The sequence below is a fragment of the Topomyia yanbarensis genome, chromosome 1 (assembly GCF_030247195.1).
Source record: "Topomyia yanbarensis strain Yona2022 chromosome 1, ASM3024719v1, whole genome shotgun sequence".
NCBI lineage: Eukaryota > Metazoa > Arthropoda > Insecta > Diptera > Culicidae > Topomyia > Topomyia yanbarensis.
The window spans coordinates 214,910,659-214,931,610 of NC_080670.1; the positions used below are offsets into that span (position 1 = coordinate 214,910,659).

Genomic DNA, 20,952 nt, shown 5'->3' on the forward strand with positions numbered 1-20,952 from the left:
TGAACATGAAAACATGATTCATGTTTGAACATGAAAACATGATTCATGTTTGAACATGAAAACATGATTCATGTTCGAACATGAAAACATGATTCATGTTCGAACATGAAAACATGATTCATGTTTGAACATGAAAACATGATTCATGTTTTCATGTTTGAACATGAAAACATGATTCATGTTTTCATGTTTGAACATGAAAACATGATTCATGTTTGAACATGAAAACATGATTCATGTTTGAACATGAAAACATGATTCATGTTCGAACATGAAAACATGATTCATGTTCGAACATGAAAACATGATTCATGTTCGAACATGCAAACATGATTCATGTTTGAACATGAAAACATGATTCATGTTTTCATGTTTGAACATGAAAACATGATTCATGTTTGAACATGAAAACATGATTCATGTTTTCATGTTTGAACATGAAAACATGATTCATGTTTGAACATGAAAACATGATTCATGTTTGAACATGAAAACATGATTCATGTTTTCATGTTTGAACATGAAAACATGATTCATGTTTGAACATGAAAACATGATTCATGTTTGAACATGAAAACATGATTCATGTTTGAACATGAAAACATGATTCATGTTTGAACATGAAAACATGATTCATGTTTTCATGTTTGAACATGAAAACATGATTCATGTTTGAACATGAAAACATGATTCATGTTTGAACATGAAAACATGATTCATGTTTGAACATGAAAACATGATTCATGTTTGATCATGAAAACATGATTCATGTTTGAACATGAAAACATGATTCATGTTTGAACATGAAAACATGATTCATGTTCGAACATGAAAACATGATTCATGTTCGAACATGAAAACATGATTCATGTTCGAACATGCAAACATGATTCATGTTTGAACATGAAAACATGATTCATGTTTTCATGTTTGAACATGAAAACATGATTCATGTTTGAACATGAAAACATGATTCATGTTTTCATGTTTGAACATGAAAACATGATTCATGTTCGAACATGAATCATGTTTTCATGTTCGAACATGAAAACATGATTCATGTTTGAACATGAAAACATGATTCATGTTTTCATGTTTGAACATGAAAACATGATTCATGTTCGAACATGAATCATGTTTTCATGTTCGAACATGAAAACATGATTCATGTTTGAACATGAAAACATGATTCATGTTTGAACATGAAAACATGATTCATGTCTGAACATGAAAACATGATTCATGTTTGAACATGAAAACATGATTCATGTTTGAACATGAAAACATGATTCATGTTTGAACATGAAAACATGATTCATGTTTGAACATGAAAACATGATTCATGTTTGAACATGAAAACATGATTCATGTTTGAACATGAAAACATGATTCATGTTTGAACATGAAAACATGATTCATGTTTGAACATGAAAACATGATTCATGTTTGAACATGAAAACATGATTCATGTTTGAACATGAAAACATGATTCATGTTTGAACATGAAAACATGATTCATGTTTGAACATGAAAACATGATTCATGTTTGAACATGAAAACATGATTCATGTTTGAACATGAAAACATGATTCATGTTTTCATGTTTGAACATGAAAACATGATTCATGTTTCAACATGAAAACATGATTCATGTTCGAACATGAAAACATGATTCATGTTTGAACATGAAAACATGATTCATGTTTGAACATGAAAACATGATTCATGTTTGAACATGAAAACATGATTCATGTTTGAACATGAAAACATGAAAACATGATTCATGTTCGAACATGAAAACATGATTCATGTTCGAACATGAAAACATGATTCATGTTTGAACATGAAAACATGATTCATGTTTGAACATGAAAACATGATTCATGTTCGAACATGAAAACATGATTCATGTTCGAACATGCAAACATGATTCATGTTTGAACATGAAAACATGATTCATGTTTTCATGTTTGAACATGAAAACATGATTCATGTTTGAACATGAAAACATGATTCATGTTTTCATGTTTGAACATGAAAACATGATTCATGTTCGAACATGAATCATGTTTTCATGTTCGAACATGAAAACATGATTCATGTTTGAACATGAAAACATGATTCATGTTTTCATGTTTGAACATGAAAACATGATTCATGTTCGAACATGAATCATGTTTTCATGTTCGAACATGAAAACATGATTCATGTTTGAACATGAAAACATGATTCATGTTTGAACATGAAAACATGATTCATGTCTGAACATGAAAACATGATTCATGTTTGAACATGAAAACATGATTCATGTTTGAACATGAAAACATGATTCATGTTTGAACATGAAAACATGATTCATGTTTGAACATGAAAACATGATTCATGTTTGAACATGAAAACATGAAAACATGATTCATGTTCGAACATGAAAACATGATTCATGTTCGAACATGAAAACATGATTCATGTTCGAACATGAAAACATGATTCATGTTTGAACATGAAAACATGATTCATGTTTGAACATGAAAACATGATTCATGTTTGAACATGAAAACATGATTCATGTTTGAACATGAAAACATGATTCATGTTTGAACATGAAAACATGATTCATGTTTGAACATGAAAACATGATTCATGTTTTCATGTTTGAACATGAAAACATGATTCATGTTTCAACATGAAAACATGATTCATGTTCGAACATGAAAACATGATTCATGTTTGAACATGAAAACATGATTCATGTTCGAACATGAAAACATGATTCATGTTTGAACATGAAAACATGAAAACATGATTCATGTTCGAACATGAAAACATGATTCATGTTCGAACATGAAAACATGATTCATGTTTGAACATGAAAACATGATTCATGTTTGAACATGAAAACATGATTCATGTTTGAACATGAAAACATGATTCATGTTTGAACATGAAAACATGATTCATGTTTGAACATGAAAACATGATTCATGTTTGAACATGAAAACATGATTCATGTTTGAACATGAAAACATGATTCATGTTTGAACATGAAAACATGATTCATGTTTGAACATGAAAACATGATTCATGTTTTCATGTTTGAACATGAAAACATGATTCATGTTTCAACATGAAAACATGATTCATGTTCGAACATGAAAACATGATTCATGTTTGAACATGAAAACATGATTCATGTTTGAACATGAAAACATGATTCATGTTTGAACATGAAAACATGATTCATGTTTTCATGTTTGAACATGAAAACATGATTCATGTTCGAACATGAATCATCTTTTCATGTTCGAACATGAAAACATGATTCATGTTTGAACATGAAAACATGATTCATGTTTTCATGTTTGAACATGAAAACATGATTCATGTTCGAACATGAATCATGTTTTCATGTTCGAACATGAAAACATGATTCATGTTTGAACATGAAAACATGATTCATGTTTGAACATGAAAACATGATTCATGTTTGAACATGAAAACATGATTCATGTTCGAACATGAAAACATGATTCATGTTTGAACATGAAAACATGATTCATGTTTGAACATGAAAACATGATTCATGTTTGAACATGAAAACATGATTCATGTTTGAACATGAAAACATGATTCATGTTCGAACATGAAAACATGATTCATGTTTGAACATGAAAACATGATTCATGTTTCAACATGAAAACATGATTCATGTTCGAACATGAAAACATGATTCATGTTTGAACATGAAAACATGATTCATGTTTGAACATGAAAACATGAATCATGTTTGAACATGAAAACATGATTCATGTTTTCATGTTTGAACATGAAAACATGATTCATGTTCGAACATGAATCATGTTTTCATGTTTGAACATGAAAACATGATTCATGTTTGAACATGAAAACATGATTCATGTTCGAACATGAAAACATGATTCATGTTTGAACATGAAAACATGATTCATGTTTGAACATGAAAACATGATTCATGTTTTCATGTTTGAACATGAAAACATGATTCATGTTCGAACATGAATCATGTTTTCATGTTCGAACATGAAAACATGATTCATGTTTGAACATGAAAACATGATTCATGTTTGAACATGAAAACATGATTCATGTTTGAACATGAAAACATGATTCATGTTTGATCATGAAAACATGATTCATGTTTGAACATGAAAACATGATTCATGTTTGAACATGAAAACATGATTCATGTTCGAACATGAAAACATGATTCATGTTTGAACATGAAAACATGATTCATGTTTGAACATGAAAACATGATTCATGTTTTCATGTTTGAACATGAAAACATGATTCATGTTCGAACATGAATCATGTTTTCATGTTCGAACATGAAAACATGATTCATGTTTGAACATGAAAACATGATTCATGTTTGAACATGAAAACATGGTTCATGTTTGAACATGAAAACATGATTCATGTTTGAACATGAAAACATGATTCATGTTTGAACATGAAAACATGAACATTTTCCCACTTTTCATTTGCCATTTCAAATCTCTGACCAATTTCCAATTTCAAGTACAGTTCCTAGCTACAAATTTCTTGTCTTCAATTTGCAGTTGCCTGTTCTCAATTTCTAGTTCCCAATTTCCAGGCTCCTTGGTTTTCACTTTTCAGTTTCTAGTCTCTGGTTTCCTGGTTTCAATTAATAGTTTTTCGAGTCCTGTTTCCAGCTCCCAATTTTCAGTTTCCAGTTTTCGATTCCCTGTTTACAGTCCCAGTTTTCAATTTTCTGTTTCCCGCTTCCAGTTTTTCAGTTTTCAACTTACAGTGTCCACCTTCCAGCTCCTAAAACTTGAGGACTTCAATTTGCTGTTCAGCACCTTCTTCACTCGTCTCTATTTTAATCAAAGTGAAACTTTATGTACAAAGAACTGTACTCGCAACATTTTCCTACTCACCAAACGCTACAAATCACTTCACTAGCAGCAAAAAGTGGTACTCAGCCAGCCAGCCAGTCAGTCACTGATTGAAGTACCGCTCCAAACCACTCACTCACTCGAGTGAACCGAATTCCACAGACAACCGACGGATGTCGGATTCTTGCCCACCAAAACTGAGCCTTGCTGTGGAATCCCAGTAAAAGCACAGAACGATTCGGCTACTGCAGCTTCTGCAAGAGCTTCTCATTAGGACCAAGCGAACAAGCACTTAATCTTCGTTGTTGGGCCCACGTCTAGTTTTTTCTTCATTTTTCTTCCGGCACAGCTCGCACCCTGCCGCCGAACAAGAGGAACAAGAGAAAAGAACGGACTCAAGAATGACGATGACTGTGGCATTTTTTGAAAAATCACTTTTAATTTACTATATTTCTCGGTCCCCCTTTCCATCAGCATTACTAATTCGCTGTTCTTTTTCTCTCGCTTCACAGGACGAAAAGAATCAACTGCTGATCACCAACATTTGGCTGAAATTGGTAAGTAATTTTTTTTTCATTTTCTGGAGTCGGACCTGGGTAAGGAAAAACTTTGACGTCTGCGAGCGAAAAAAAATGAAACTGTTTACTTCGGAAGGATAGCATAGTAAACTGCGCCCATGAACGATTGGGTGAAGCTGTCAAGTGATTGTTCGGTATTACAATGCCCATCGTAGCAAGCCATGCCGGATGGATGAGAAACTTTGATCGAGAGTAATTGGATGCGAATTTGTGAAATGTAAACAAACTCGTTTATTTCTCGGCCTACTATTTGAAGCAGATGAACTTTTTTTTTACCATTTCCCAACAATAATCTCGTTTCCAATTTAAACCTTCAAACAACGTTTCAAAGCTAATATTCGGCCATCCGGACAGCGCGACCGGCAGTGAAATGTATAATGCAATTCTTCCGTACTATCATGCAGGCAATATTTACAACAACCCACCTCGAGTCAAGTGCAGCGCAAATAGGCAACGCTCATAAATTGCAGACCTCGCGTCGTCCGTTCGTTCGGTCGTTCCCGAATGCAACCGCCATCAACGCACGCCATTCGCAGAACCAGAGTGTGCAGAGGACCATTCCCGGACGCTTATCATTTATGTGCGCTGCCTGAACCGGGAAATGAGCCGTTTTCGCCAGATGGCTATGCTTAACGGCACACATCCGAGGACGCATCGACGACTGTTCTGTTCTATTATGTGAATGTGTGTGTACATGTACGGTCTCAGCTCCAGATGCGAAGAGATCCTTCGCACGCACTTGATATAGTGCAGGATTGGTTATATTCATCTGGTGGATGGCGGTAGCATCTGCAGCAGCAGAAAATGACGGTCTGTTTTGCAAGTGACACGTGACGAAATGTGGCATGTGGGAATGGGTTCTTTTTGCATCTGAACGAATAGAGTTTTCAAACGGATTGAAGCTTTTTCGATAGATGAAATGAACTCTGTTGGTCGGATTGACCCATATTTGGAATTGCAACATCCATTTGGCTGCGATTCAAAACCACAAGGAAGTCAACTGCACCCTTATATTGTACCTTTCTATTTCAACGGCATCGATTTTGACATGGCTTAGACTATTTTCGATATTGTAGAATTCTCTCGCATCACTGCCCGATGTGGCGTAGCGAAACTCAGACGATCGATTATGGTATGCTCCCGAAAGGTTAATCAACTGGTTGAATTTAATATCCCGTTCCAGTAGAAACTTTCCACCTGCGGTGCGCTAACTTTGTTCCTGCTGAACGTCCTTCCCTCGCAAACTCCGTTCCACTATCCGACCAGAAACTCCTCTCGCAACATGAAAACCACATTTCGCGGTACATTAAATTCGAAACGAACGAACAGAACTTACCTGGCATGGTTTGTGAATGCCATCATCTCAAAACCACAACAAACAGCAATCTATTTCCAGCTGAGCTATAGATTTCACAACACAACGAAACTCGTGACTGTACACAACGCTCGGCTGTGTTGCTTTCTGCAGCCGATAGTTCCCTAAAACCATTATTATTGTCGCTGGCTGCCTGACTGGGTTGACTTCTGGCTGATGCGTTGTGTGCAGACAGAGACTGTGATGGGGGGAAGGTGTAACGCGCCAAACACACATTCCCAACATGTCAACCACAATTTTCAATTGTCTACCTATTCGATCCTGCCACTGCTCTGCTGGTTCTGGAATCATATCTATATTTCAGCGCGTTTGCATCCGGTGCAGTTGGAATGAATCGCACAGTCATAAATCCGATTCCGAACCAGCAGAGAAGCGGTAGAGCTGTCAAATGCTGGTACGGGATCTCGATCCAAGCAATCCTAGTAGTCGTCGTCGTCGTCGTTGTCGTTCTGCTCGCTCGTCATCATTATCGTCATCGCTTTATTGCAACTGCTGTTTCTGATGATGCTACTGCTGCTGCTGCTGCTACTGGTGTCGACGAGTTGCAATCGTAGTAGGTGCGCTGTCATTGTCATCCTCGCTTACTGGGTTCGGGAATGGATGGGGTAGCAGTCGGGGCGAAGCGGAGCGGTTCCATGACAGCAACAGCTGAACGAGGAAGGCTGCGTGCAATTTATTATCGAGACACGTCGAATTGAGAATGGGGTTTTTTGTGAAGGGTGATTTTTATTCATTTGATTCGAGCGTCATTTTTCCGTGACAGGTTAAATCATTCTTCGGTTCGCGAGCCGGGGAGCCGGAGGGGTTGTATCCTTTGAAGCTTTGTCGTGTAATCATGTAGTGAATGATTGATGCATTCGGTGTACCTGGAAACGAATGATGTAGGAGAATTTTGTTTTTTAGGCATTGTCATCAATTTTTTATTTAGTAAGTGGGTTGTTTATTATGCCGAATAAATTGTAGTAAACCCGAAAGCAAAAGAGAAGCAGAAGCAAAAGTAAATCCAATGATCTTTTCAGTATCCTTCCTCAATCTATGAAATTTTTCCTTCTTTTATGCATGAGCAGTTCTTTAAAATGAAAGTTAATTATTTTTTGAACGTTTTTAAACTTTATGTTTGATTGTGTCTCTTTTTGAACAATAGCCGATACTTGATTTGATGCTTTGAATTTATTGAATCTTTCAATACGCTAAAACATGCTTCCTTTCTAGGTAGTTTGACTCAAGGGTTTTCGCAATCTTTCCTTGAATAGTCGTTAGAAACCCTCAGGAATCTTCAAACAATTTCGGACGTCTTTAGAAGTCCTAAAAAACTATTAAAAATCTTCAGAAGTTCAGTAGTCTTAAAAGTATTCAGAAATCTCCAGACGTCTTCAGAAATGGCCTGAATTTTCAGAAATCTTCTTGAGTCTTCAGAAATTTTCATCGGTCTAAAAAAGTCTTGAGTCCTAAAAAGTTTTCAAAACGATTATTAATCTTCGGAAATCCTCAGAAATCCTCAAAACTAACCCGGAATATTCAGGCACTTTCAAAAGATACATACATCTTTTGAAATGTCTATACATGTTCTAAAGTTTCCATACATCTTCAGAAGACTTTGGAAAAGTTGTACACAGTCTCCAGAAGTCTTCTGAAATTTAAATAAATTATTCGAATCTTTACAAACTTTCATGCAACTTCAGAGGTCTTCAAAAATCTTCCGAAATCTTCAGAAGTCTCCGGAAATCTTTGGAAGTTTCCAAAAGACTTAAGAAGTCTTCAGAAACCCTAATAAGTTAGATAGAAGTCTTCAAAATTCTTCCGAAATCTTTAGAAGTCTCCCTTAACCTACAGACATCTTCAGAAGTCTGCGAAGTCTTTAAGTTCTAAAAAGTTTTCAGACATAAGTCTTCAGAAGTGTTCTCAGAAGTCCTAATAAGTCTTTAGATGTTTTAGAAGCCTACAGATTACTTCAGAAATCTTCGTAGGTCTACTAAAGTCTTTAGAATCCTTAATACATCTTCAGACGGATAAATATTCAAAAGTCCTTACAGACTCTAGAAGTCCTAAATTTTTTTAGAAGGGTTCGGAAGGATTTTGAAGTTTTCATTCGATTTAGGAAACGTTCGGAAATTCTCAGATGTCTCCATAAATCTTCAGAAGCCTTCAGAAGTTTTCGAAAATCGTCAGTGGTCTTGAAAGATTCTTCACAAGTCTTCAGAAGTCTTAATTGGACTTTATGAGTCTTAAGAAGTCTGCTGCAGTCTTTAGAACTTTTCACACATCTTCAGACGGATAAATAAAGTTTCCGTACATCTGCAGAAGACTTTGGAAAATTTGTACACCGCCTCCAGAAGTCCTATAGTCTTCAGAAGTCTTCAGAAATTTGAATAAATCCTCCGAATATTTACAAACTTCCATGAAACTTCAGAAATCTTTTAAAATCTTCAGAAATCTCCGGAAATCCAGAAATTTTCAAAAGTCTTCAGAAATCCTAATAAATCTTCAAAATTCTTCCGAAATTTTCAGAAGTATCCGGAAACCTACAGACATCTTCAGAAGTCTGCGAAGTCTCTAAATCCTAAAAAGTTTCCAGACATAAGTCTTCAGAAGTGTTCTCAGAAGTCCTAATAAGTCTTTAGATGTTTTAGAAGCCTACAGATTACTTCAGAAATCTTCAGAGGTCTGCTAAAGTCTTTAGAATGCTTTATACATCTTCAGACGGTCAAATATTCAGAAGTCTTAAAAGTCTCTAGAAGTCCTAAATTTTTTAAGAAGTGTTCAGAGAAGCATTTAGAAGTTTTCATTCGATTTAGGAAACGTTCGGAAATTCTCAGAAGTTTGCATAAATCTTCAGAAGCTTTCAGAAGATATCGGAAATCGGTGGTGGTCCTTAAAGATTCTTCACAAGTCTTCAGAAGTCTTAATAGGACTTTATGAGTCTTAAGAAATCTGCTGAAGTCTTTGGAACTCTTCACACATCTTCAGACGGATAAATAAAGTTTCCGTACATCTGCAGAAGACTTTGGAAAATTTGTGCACAGCCTCCAGAAGTCCTATAGTCTTCAGAAGTCTTCAGAAATTTGAATAAATCTTCCGAATCTTTACAAGCTTCCATGTAACTTCAGAAATCTTTTAAAATCTTCTGAAATCTTCTGAAATCTCCAGAAATCTTTGGAACTTTCCAGAAATTTTCAGAAGTCTTCAGAACCCCAAATAAATCTTCGGAAGTTTTCACAAGCTTCCATGCAACGTTAGAAGTCTTCAAAATTCTTCCGAAATCTTCAGAAGTATCTGGAAACCTACAGACTTCTTCAAAGGTCCGCGAAGTCTCTAAATCCTAAAAAGTTTTCAGACGTAAGTCTTCAGAAGTGTTCTCAGAAGTCTTAATAAGTCTTTAGATGTTTTAGAAGCCTACAGATTACTTCAGAAATCTTCAGAGGTCTGCTAAAGTCTTTGGAAACCTTCATACATCTTCTGACGGATAAATATTCAGAAGTCTTAAGAGACTCTAGAAGCCCTAATTTTTTTTAAAAGAGTTCATAAGTATTTAGAAGTTTCCATTCGATTTCGGAAACGTTCGAAAGTTCTCCATAAATCTTCAGAAGCCTTCAGAAGTTTTCGAAAATCGTCGGCGGTCTTTAAAGATCTTCACAAGTCTTCAGAAGTTTAAACAGGCTTTATAAGTCTTAAGAAGTCCGCTGAAGTCTTTAGAACTCTTCGTATATCTTCTGACGGATAAATCTCCAGAAGTCTTAAAAAGTCTCCAGAAGTGCTAAAGTCTTCAGAACCATTCAGAAGCCCTTAGAAGCCTTCATGCGACTTCGGAAATCTTCAGAAGTTCTCAGGAGTCCGTATTGGAAATCCAGCAGTTTTATTAGGTGTTCAGAAATCTTTCGAAACATCCAGGCATCTTCATAAAAGTACAAAACAAATTCAGAAGTCTAGGAAATCTCAAGTCCTAAAAAGCCTTTCTTAAGTCTAGAAATCCTCCTATCCCGAAATCTGCAGACATTTTCAAAGGGTACACATAAGTATTTACAAGCTTCCATTCAATTCCAAACATCTTAGAAAAATCTTCCAAAATATTCAGGAGTCTTCAGAAGTGTTCGGAAATCTTAAGAGGTCTTCAGAATTCTGCGAAGCCTTGAGAAGTTTTAAAAAGTTTTTAGACAAAAGTCTTCAGAAATTCAATCTTCAGAAGTCTTAAGAGTCTCTAGAAGTCCTAAAAATTCTTCAGTAGTCATCAGAAATTTTTAGAAGAGTTCAGAAGCCTTTAAAAGTTTCGATTTGATTTCGGGAACATTCGGAAACTCTCATAAGTCTCCATAAATCTTCAGAAGCCTTTAGCCGTTTTCAGAAATTGTCTGCGGTCTTTAAAAATTTTCACAAGTCTTCAGAAGTCTAAAAAGGGCTTTAAAAGTCTTAATCCTCAAAAAGGCTAGGTAAAATTCTTGTTTCAAGAAGCATCGCTCCATAGTCCCAATGAGGTCAAAAGCCTCTTTTTTTCGTTTTGTCAGTGAGAAAATCGACAGCCCGAAAACGCTTGATCATTTATATTTCAAATTACAAGCTCATTGAAACTAGAGAACTGCAACTAGCCGGTCTGAGACCGTTGCCTTTTTGAGGGTTAAAAAGTCTGCTGAAGTCTTTATAACTTTTCATACATCTTTAAACGGATAAATTTTCATAAATTTTCAGAAATCTTCAGAGGTCTTCGAAAGTCAAACAGAAGACGTCAGAAGTTCTAAAATGTTTTAAGAAAGCATTAGGTATATTAGGAGATCTTTAGAAATCTTCAGAGGCCTTCGGAAGTCTCCATGATTCCCAAGAAGTGCTCAGAAGCTTTCGGAAGCCTGCATACGTCTTTGGAAATCTGTAGAAGTCTTCAGAAGTTTTTAGAAGCCTCCAGGCCACTTCAGATATCTAAATAATCTAAAATAATTAGATATATTGACAATTCCTTGGAAATCTTCAGAGGCCTTCGGAAGTCTTCATGAGTCCCAAAAAGTGCTCAGAAGTTTTCGGAAGCCCCCATACATCTTTGGAAGACTTTGGAAATCTTCAGAAGTCTTCATTAGCAATGAAGTCTTCAGAAGTTTTTTGAGAGCCTCCAGGCGACTTCAAAAATCTTTAAACGTTTTCAGAAATGTTCAAAAGTCTTCAACAATCTTCTGAAGCCTTAAAAAGTCTCCAGAAGTGCCGAAATAACTTAAGTTGGCATCAGAAATCCTCAGAAGATTTCAGAATCCTTCAGAAGCCCTTAAATGTTTTAAGAAGTGATTTGAAATCTTCAGAAGTCTTCAAAGATCTTAATAGCTTTTCAGAAGTCTTTAGAACCCTCCAGGCGTCTTCAAAGGTCTTCAGAAATTTTCAAAAATCTTCGATAGTCTTCAGAAGACTTCTGGATTTAGAATATGTTCTAAGAAATCATTAGCCATACTAAGAAACCTTGAGAACTCTTCAGAGGCCTTCGGAAGTCTTCATGAGTACCAAGAAGTTCTGAGAAGATTTCGGCAGCCTGCAGACGTCTTTAGAAATCTTGAGAAGTCTTCACAAGCCATGATCGTCAGAACTTTTTAGGAGCCTCCAGGTGACTTTAGAAATCTTTAAAAGTTTTCAGAAATGTTCAAAAGTCCTCAGAAGCCTTCATACATCCTCAGAAGTCTTCAAAAATCCTCTGAATTTTAAAGTCTCCAGAAGTCCTGCAAAGACTTCAGTTCAGAAACTTTTATCACCAACATCGCCACTGATAATTCACCGGTTGTTCTCAACGAGTTGTCGTCAGACCAGTTTTTGGTTGGGCTGACGACAAAACTACCATCGTGCCAACGAGGAAGTGCTTCAGTGAGTCGTTGTGTATCAGCGACGATCTACCACTGCATTCTCTGGTGGAAATCGACCTGGCGCTTGAATCCATCGAAAGAGGAATTGTTGTTACCCGAGGCAGTGCGGTACTCATGCCGCAAAATCAGACGGATAAACTTATCCATCTCCGAAATATTCACCGAAGATAATATCAGAGAACTGGCGTCCGGAATAAATTTTGTTATGTACATTTTTCTAACTAGGGTTATCCAGGCGAGAATTATGCACCCCCGTAACAAGTATATTCACAAAATTGATTATTTTAGTCTTTGGAAGCCTTTAAAAATTTTTAGAAGATTTTTGGGGTCTCAACAGCTCTTTAGAGGTCTTCAGAAGTCTTCAGACGTCTTTAAACCATACATCTTCTGAAGTCTATGAGTTTTCAGAAACTCATTGGAAAACTTCTGACCTCAATGGAAATTCTTCGAGGTATTCAGAAGTTTGCTGAAGTCTTCAAAAAAATTCAGACCTAAGTCTCCAAGAGTCTTCAGAAATTTTCAGAAGTCTAAGCAGAGCTTTAGAAGTCTTAAAAAATCTGCTGAAGTCATTGAAACCCTTCATACATCCTCAGACGAATACATTTCCAGCAATCTGTAGAAGTCCTACAAAGTCTTCAGTAGTCATGAGAATTTTTTAGAAGTTTTCGGGAGTCTTTAGAAGTGTCCATACGACTTTGGTAAACTCCAGCAGTTCGCAGAAGTCACCGTAAATCTTCGGTAGCTTTCAGACGTCTTCGGAAATCGTCGGAGGTCTTCAGTAATCTACACAAGTCTCCAGAAGGCTTAATAAGTCTTCAAAAGTTTAAGAAGCCTCCAAAGTGCTTCAGAAATATTCAGAAGTCGTCAGACGGCTTCAGAAATCTTCAGAGTTCAATTGGAGGACAACCTCGAAGACGCTGAGGATAACTGGAATTCATCTAAACAACTGATGGAGATGCTGAAGGCTACCAGCTTCATGGCCAGAAAGTCGAACTCTCGACCGGAATCGGCTCCCTAGAATATTAGGTTTTTTGACGCGTCCAAGCAAGGGGACGGACTCGGTGTCTACGTTGTCTTGTCGTATTGAGCTGGAATACTTCACTCTCGATTACTTACTTTCAAAACTCGAGGAGAGACGACTCCTAGACTGGGACCATGCGTATCCAACTCATCAACTATTTTCGTAGAATAAACGAATATTCTAATCAAGTCACCTGCTAAACTGATTCAACGTGTTAGATCGTTGTCTCAAGTCATGTGGCGCAAATTCAGCGCTTGATCAACGGCTCGCAGTGACGGCATGTATCTCTTCTTAGACACAACATACCTTCAGTACTACTAAGGGTGTTTAGCGTTTCAGTCGGATATACCAGTCTGCTCCCGTTTCCATGTTTCTACCGATTGTATCCACATCGTCAGCAAAGAACACGAGCTGCCCGGACCTCGTTGGAGGCTTCCCTGTATATTGATCCTGGATCTTCCCGTCGAGTGCTATATTAAATAGCAGGCAGGACAACCCATCATTTTGTCTTAGTCCCCTACGAAATTCGAACGGGTTCAAGAAACCTCCCGAAATCTTGACACAAGACCACACTGTTCATCGTCGCCTTACTTAGTCTTCAGGTCACTTCCCGGAGAAGTCACTCTCGTTCAAGATTTATCATGGCATCACCATGTCATATGAAGTCTTCAGAAAATTCTAGGGACCTTCAGGAGTCTTCGAAGGTCATCTGAAGTCTTTAGATGTCTTCTGATACCTCCTGACGTCTTCGGGTGTCCTCATTAGTTTTCAGAGGTCTGCAGAATTGATTTTTGAGTTGTTCAGAAGCCTTAGGAGTTTTTAGAATACTTCAAAAGTCTTCAGAAATCTTTTGATGTAAAAGTGTTCAGAAGTCTTATCAAGTATGCAAAGTATTGAGAAATCTTCAGAAATCTACAGAAGTCTACAGAAGCCCTCAGGTGGCCCCAGAAGTCTTAAAAGTCTTCATAAGTATTTTACGATTTTCTGAAATCTTCAGAACTCAGAAGCGTTTTTGCGATGTTATGAGATTTTTAGGAAACTAAGGAGCCTTGGGTAGTTTTATCAAGTATGCAGAAGTCTTAATAAGTCTTTAGTCATCATACAGTCTTTGGAAGCCTCCACCTGTCTTCGAAAGTCTTCAGAAACCTCCAAACGTTTTCAAAGATCTTCAATAGTTTTCAGACGTCTCCAGAGGTCTTTTGAAGTCTACAGGAAGGAAGGCGTTGTCAAATTTTCTAAATATCCTTTAAATATAGAAGCTTAAAACTTATCTTAATACAACACCCTATTTAATATATCCACAAGTCGTCATTGAAACCATTCGCTAGCCTTCCATGTCGGTTCCCAACTTCAGCCGCAGAATCCCGCTCCCCCGCACCAAACCGGACAAACTCGCTGGCTAGTTTCAATTCGAGACACGGAGTACGTATGAATCGATCGTCCCAGCAGACCTGCATGCAGAAACTACTGTTCGCAATCGCGTCAGCTCAGCACTTTTTCCCCTCCTGCCTTTTCACATGAAAGTGGTAAAGGTAGGGAAGGTGATAGATTTTCCACGAGAAAACTCGGATCGCCTCGGCGTTATTCCTCGAACCCAAACCCGTTTATGCGAACTAGAAAGCATAAATTCTGCGGACAATAAACGAACGCTGTTGTCTCAATAGCTCACTACTGCTGGGGATTACAGGGTTGAAACGTTTCGTTCGGCGGAATTAATTTTGGTTGGAAAAAAGGAAGGAGGCATTTTGGGGGGTTTCATCTACTTATTATTGTTGGGTTATTGAAACTAGAAGGAAGTTTTTTTCAAGGGATCCACTGTTATTTCAACAAAAAAAGGAAATCGCAAGTGCAAATTGCTTGCCAAACCAAACATTTGTCTTCAATTTTAGAAATTCTAAAATTTTTGAGCGAGTGGTGTAGTTCACGTGAAATGGCTCGTGCATGCACCTTTGAGAACATTTCAAATATAGTAACTTGTTCGATAGAAACAACACAGTTTGAAAACCAAAAAATCGAAATGTTTTTGCCACCCCTTCAACACCCGGTTGGAGCTCTCGGCATCGATTTAACACTGTCCCGCATACAAAAGCGATGACGAGATGGCCTCTCTCTCTCTCTCTCTTTCTCGCCGTGGTCACACAGAATGCTCCGTTTCGGATGCCTTCCGGCGATCATCGTCAGCCAACCAACCGACTACCAGAAGCAAAAGGGATAAGCTTTCAGTGTCGCTTTCAGCCACTTCCTCCTCCTTCTCTCCTTCCTAACCAATCCCGCCCTCCCCCAGCCAAGAAGCAAGAGGGAAATGTAATCGAGTTTACAGCGTCGGTCGCTTTTCAAACAGTGTTTTTTTTTCTCAATCCCCGTTCCCAGGCCGTTTCTGTTCTCGTATGGTAGAGGCACACGGAGTCAGAATGACCGACCACCATCAGCACCAAATCGGGAGCGTGGGTCGAACCGGTTCTGAGATTTACGCCATCCCTGGGAGAAGCCAGATTTATTATCGAAAGTTAAATCGATAAGACCATTATTATGTTGACTTTTCGTTGGCTGACTGTCGCCTTCTGGCGGTTTCCGAGCACCGAACCAGTCAATTTTGCAGCTGCTTTCCGGATTCTCCCGCTTTCGCTCTAGGGTGAAACGCAGTATCAGCTTATCATTGTTATTGTTGTTGTTGCCATCGCCATTGGTGTGATAAATTTGCATTTTTATCGGTTCTCACAGCAGCAGCTATCGGGTGAAGTGAGTTACGGTTCTCTTTAGTGTCCTTTGTCACCGGATTGGGCATGTGTTGGCTAATCTGTCAGATGGCGATGAGATTCAAACGATTCACAACTACTGCTGGGATCATAGCAGGCGAGAGGGTATCAAGCTGTTGCGGATCTTGTGTTTATGTTTTATTTCTATGTTTAATCGTGAAAGTTTAAATGAGATTTAGAACCGAAAAAGAAACCTTTTCTTCTTAAAGTGAACTGGAAATTATCCACCCGTAGCGGAATTGAGTCACCCAGCGAAGCCATCCCGCGTCATTTAATCGATTACATCCCAGGTGATTTGACCTTTCATCCAACCTTTTCGTCTAATTTTCTCGCTTTTGTTCTTTTGTTTTCCATCTGGCAAATTTATACGGGCCAGCAATTTCGACAAAGGTCGTCTCAAACCAATGTTCAGCTTTGTTATGGAAAAAATTGGTAGCCCTTTTCCCTACAAGGTGCGACATCTAGACCCCCAGGTGAAACAGCGACCGGAAGATTGAAAATGTCACGGGAAACTTTGTTGTGTACTTCAAACCGCTTGCCATACCAACACTAGATTAAATTTCTCCGCTTGAATCGAGATGTCCACATCGTTTACATCTTCCTCTACGACGCTCTCGTGTAATATTGTGGACCTGGAAGGGTTGTTGAGCATCCTTTCACATTGTCGCATCGTCCATCAAAATACGTGCACCCGGGCCGGTTTTGTTCTGAACTTTGTTTGGCGACTTTCTGAATTTTTAAGGTTTTCAAGTTGTTCCGTTTCTTGATACGTTGGATCATTCCGTCACTCGTTCTCGCTTTATAGGCCAAATCACGTATCGAGATTGATTAATGCGTTCTAATTAGAAATACCGCTTTTTGAATCTATTCCGGGTTGAAAAATATGGTTTTCTGCTTCTTCCTGGCTTGTCCATCCAACAAACTTGTTAATAATAAACTTTATTCTCACATAATGAATTCCAAAGTGCTTCGGCACTGTTCAAAATCTTAATGTTCACTTCATTCTCAAATCGCGACATTTTGGAAGCGCCAATTCTAAACGGTACAAAAAAGTAAACAATCGAAGGATGATAGTCAAACGCACAGCATACTGCGATTAGCACTTTTAAATATCACAAATTCGTCCGTTCAATGTGTATGTGGAGTGTTTGTTTCCGTAACAGTTATTATTTGCGTTCGATCATTTGAAGGAACTTGTCGCTGACGATTCTGGGAAAATCAGCTGCTCTGCCGGAACCAGCCAGACTACTGTGCGATTGCATGGAGCGGGAGAATCAATGACTCTTCAATTTTCGGCGTTGGTTTTGAGCAGTAAATTCGATACAGTGGTTCCAGATTATCGATTAAACCCTCCCAATTGAAACTGGTTATCTCAAGGCCTTAGAACAGGCGTCGGTTGATGTTGGGTGCGGTTCGCATATTTCACCTCGGGCGACACGAACTGATGGTGCGGATCTCTTGACCAAGAATAATGTGACCCCTTACGGCACCGCATTCTCCCCGAAACAGGTTCGATTGGTTTTGGCCAGTCCCTACTCTGAGAGTTAGTCTGCTTGATACAGCTGCCAAGGTTTTCGCGAACACCTCATTGATACAGCTGGTGGAGCACTCCCTCACTCGTTATCGTGCTGTCGTATTATTCGTCGTTCCTTCCATCTTTCCAATGCAGTGGAGGGGACAGATGGGTCGGATGTTATTCGGGCTGCCTGGTTCCCTCGTATTCCCTTTAGGATGGGAATCGTGAGTGCGGTTGTCCAGTTGTCTGCGAAGTGTCTACTTCCCCAGATTCTGTCGAATCCGTCTAGTAGTGCTCGCCTACCAGCGGTTTCTTCGTTTGGTGAGGAGTCCCCAGAAAGAAGGGCGAAACCTTTTTGTCTTCTTTTGCTCGGTGAGGTGGTAAGTGAGTTGAAATGGAACCAGGAAACTATCTCGGGTATTGGCAGGGTCATGTCGATGGTGGTTTTAGAAGAGGGACTTTCAGATATTCGACGTTGGTGCGATGAACTTGCCTTCTAGGACTTTGTTCCCTTGTGGGAAGTTTCGTTAGGGTGACTGTTCTCCAAGGAGTGAAGGGCGACTTTTGGTGGAGCCCGGAGACGGCTTTGCGCAGTTTGGTCATTTCTGCCATGGGCACTTGCAGTTGTTTTTGTTGTTTAGTACAAAGTTCCTCCAGAATTTTTGGGGTTGCTAAATCTATTTGTAGATGAATCAGAGCTCTGCGTCTCTTGGAAAATTGTCCCTCCTCAGTAAATTTGGGACACTTCCTGCTACGAGTCGAGTATCCTTGTCCGTTGTTGATACAATGGTTTGGGTTATTGCAGGGGAACTTTGATGTCCCATGTTGATGGCGAAGCTGTATCATATGCAAGATAACACTCCATTATGTCATTATCCACCTCTGGCACAGAACTTCTATTTCCTGCTGGTTGGTGTACGAACAACCTTAGTAAAGATCAGGTTACCAATCGCGGTGGGATTTTTGGTTATGTGCCGATAGGACATCTGTCCTTCCTGTTAGGAGCGGCTCTAAACAGCGTGTGTTCCAGAACGGGCGGCTGAAGTAGAAATGCGGTTCCTATAGCTAAGCTTTGAAGGCTTATGAAGATAACTAAGAACTACTGAAGCCTTCTGACGGTTTTTGATGACCTGAAGACTGCTGAAATTTTTGTTCAGCCTTCTGTAGTTTGTAGAAGCTTCTGAAGATGCCCCAATTCCCCTGAAGACTTTTAAAGATATTTACGAAACCCCCTGTTAAGGGCTAAATATTTTCATGCGCTTCAGAGGCCTCTAAAGACTTCTGAATCCATCTGAAGACTTCTTAAGAATTATAAAGACTTCGGTAGATCACTTAGGGCTCCTGGAAACTCCTAGAAACTTCTGAAGATTTTTGAAAAGTTTGGAAGAATTTAAAAGCTTTCTGAAGAATTCTGAAGTCATTTTATGGTTTATGACGATTTTTTAGGATTAACCCGTTCATGCCCATGTTGTTTGTGGACAACAACTTGTTAAACAGCTGTAACTTTTGATTGAGGCAAGATTTGCTCACAAAAACAAATAAGGCTAATAAATGTGACTATTGTCTTTCATTTGAGTATTAGCAGTTACAAGGATCAGCTCTAGAACTGACATTATTGCAATTAGTCTGATTGGATTCCGTTGGAGCAGTGCTGCCAGGGACAGTTTACGTTGACGACGGGAAATGAATGTTAAATATATCTTTGTTATGTTGCACTATTATTGAAAACTGACTATCTTTGGCAATATTTTCCAAGCAATTGGACTATTGTAAATATTCTAGGAGAATTGTATTGAGCATTAGAAGGTAAAAATTGAGCAGCTTCTAGCACTGCCAGGGATGCACCTATCTTTATGAAAAAAGGCTTTTCGCGTTTCTTGACCCCAACGTTTTCAAGAAAAAAATAGTTTTGAAACCCTACATGCACAAGAAAAAAGTTGGGCATGAAAGGATTAATGATGTTTTCTAAAATCTTCTGATTACACCCATTCAGTTGTTTTATTTTGGATAAGCGTGTGAAATAATTTATTTTTGTCGAGTAGTTGATAAAAAAATTGAACATTCGGTAGAATATTTAAAAAAAATGCTTTTCCAAACCCATTTTGAGAATTTAACTCTTAAATTAATTAAGTCTTGCTGCTTCCTAGATTTTTGTTTGCAAAAGTAAGTCACAATCCATTTGCTTAATATAAATCTCACTTCAAGGATGCTGAATAATATATTCAAACATAGCCGATTGTCTGACGTCGCTACCGCTCCCTCTATGGACCCTATTTGCGAGTGGACCTAGGTATAATGCAGCATTGTTGGAAAAGGACAGGTAATGATTTCGGCAGTGCAGTCACCGAAAAATTGCATCGATTTTAATCTACCTTCATCGACGTTTCGATCCGTTGTTGGGTTCGACAATATTCGACCATGTCGAGCCGTGAAGAAGATCCCAACCGCGGGTCGAAACGTCAGCAAAGATAAATTAAAATCGACGCAATTTTTCCGTGACTGTGCTGCCGAAATGATTTACCGTTTTAAAATTTCCACAGCCGAAAAGAATCAATTTGTGTTATTAGAATTATTCAAGGTCGAAACGAACAGATCATGTTACAAAGAAGGAAATTATTTCTTCTTCTTTGTAACATGAGCTGTTATTTTTTCATAATGTTATTTAGAAACTTCCCACAATTACCCACCAAAACGGCCCATATAAGAGGGGTGAGGCCAGCTTCAGATGATGTGAACCCCAATTTTTGGACTTACATGTGTTCACTTCTTTTAACCAGTGCTTCTACCTTAGCAACGCTTGACGATTATTATTAAAATTAATCATCAGTCTTTTACTACTGCTTTTCGATGATTTTTTTCTTTCGCTATGCGAAGAAATCAAAATCCCTTTTTTGCAATGGAAGACATTTTCAGCCCAAACTAAAAGTCATGCTTGGATGAACAGAATATGAAAGGTTGGCAGATGCTTCCATGGGCACCATCA

General features: G+C 38.1%; 1 protein-coding gene across 1 annotated transcript in view; it reads left to right on the forward strand.

Moving 5' to 3' along the window:
- LOC131692291 (neuronal acetylcholine receptor subunit alpha-7-like) overlaps positions 1–20,952 on the forward strand; it is a 257,213-nt gene that overhangs the window by 98,366 nt on the left and 137,895 nt on the right. Inside the window, exon 4 of the mRNA XM_058979263.1 lies at positions 5,411–5,455. Within this exon, the coding sequence (XP_058835246.1) occupies positions 5,411–5,455 (45 nt within the window). The remainder of the gene's footprint in view (positions 1–5,410; positions 5,456–20,952) is intronic.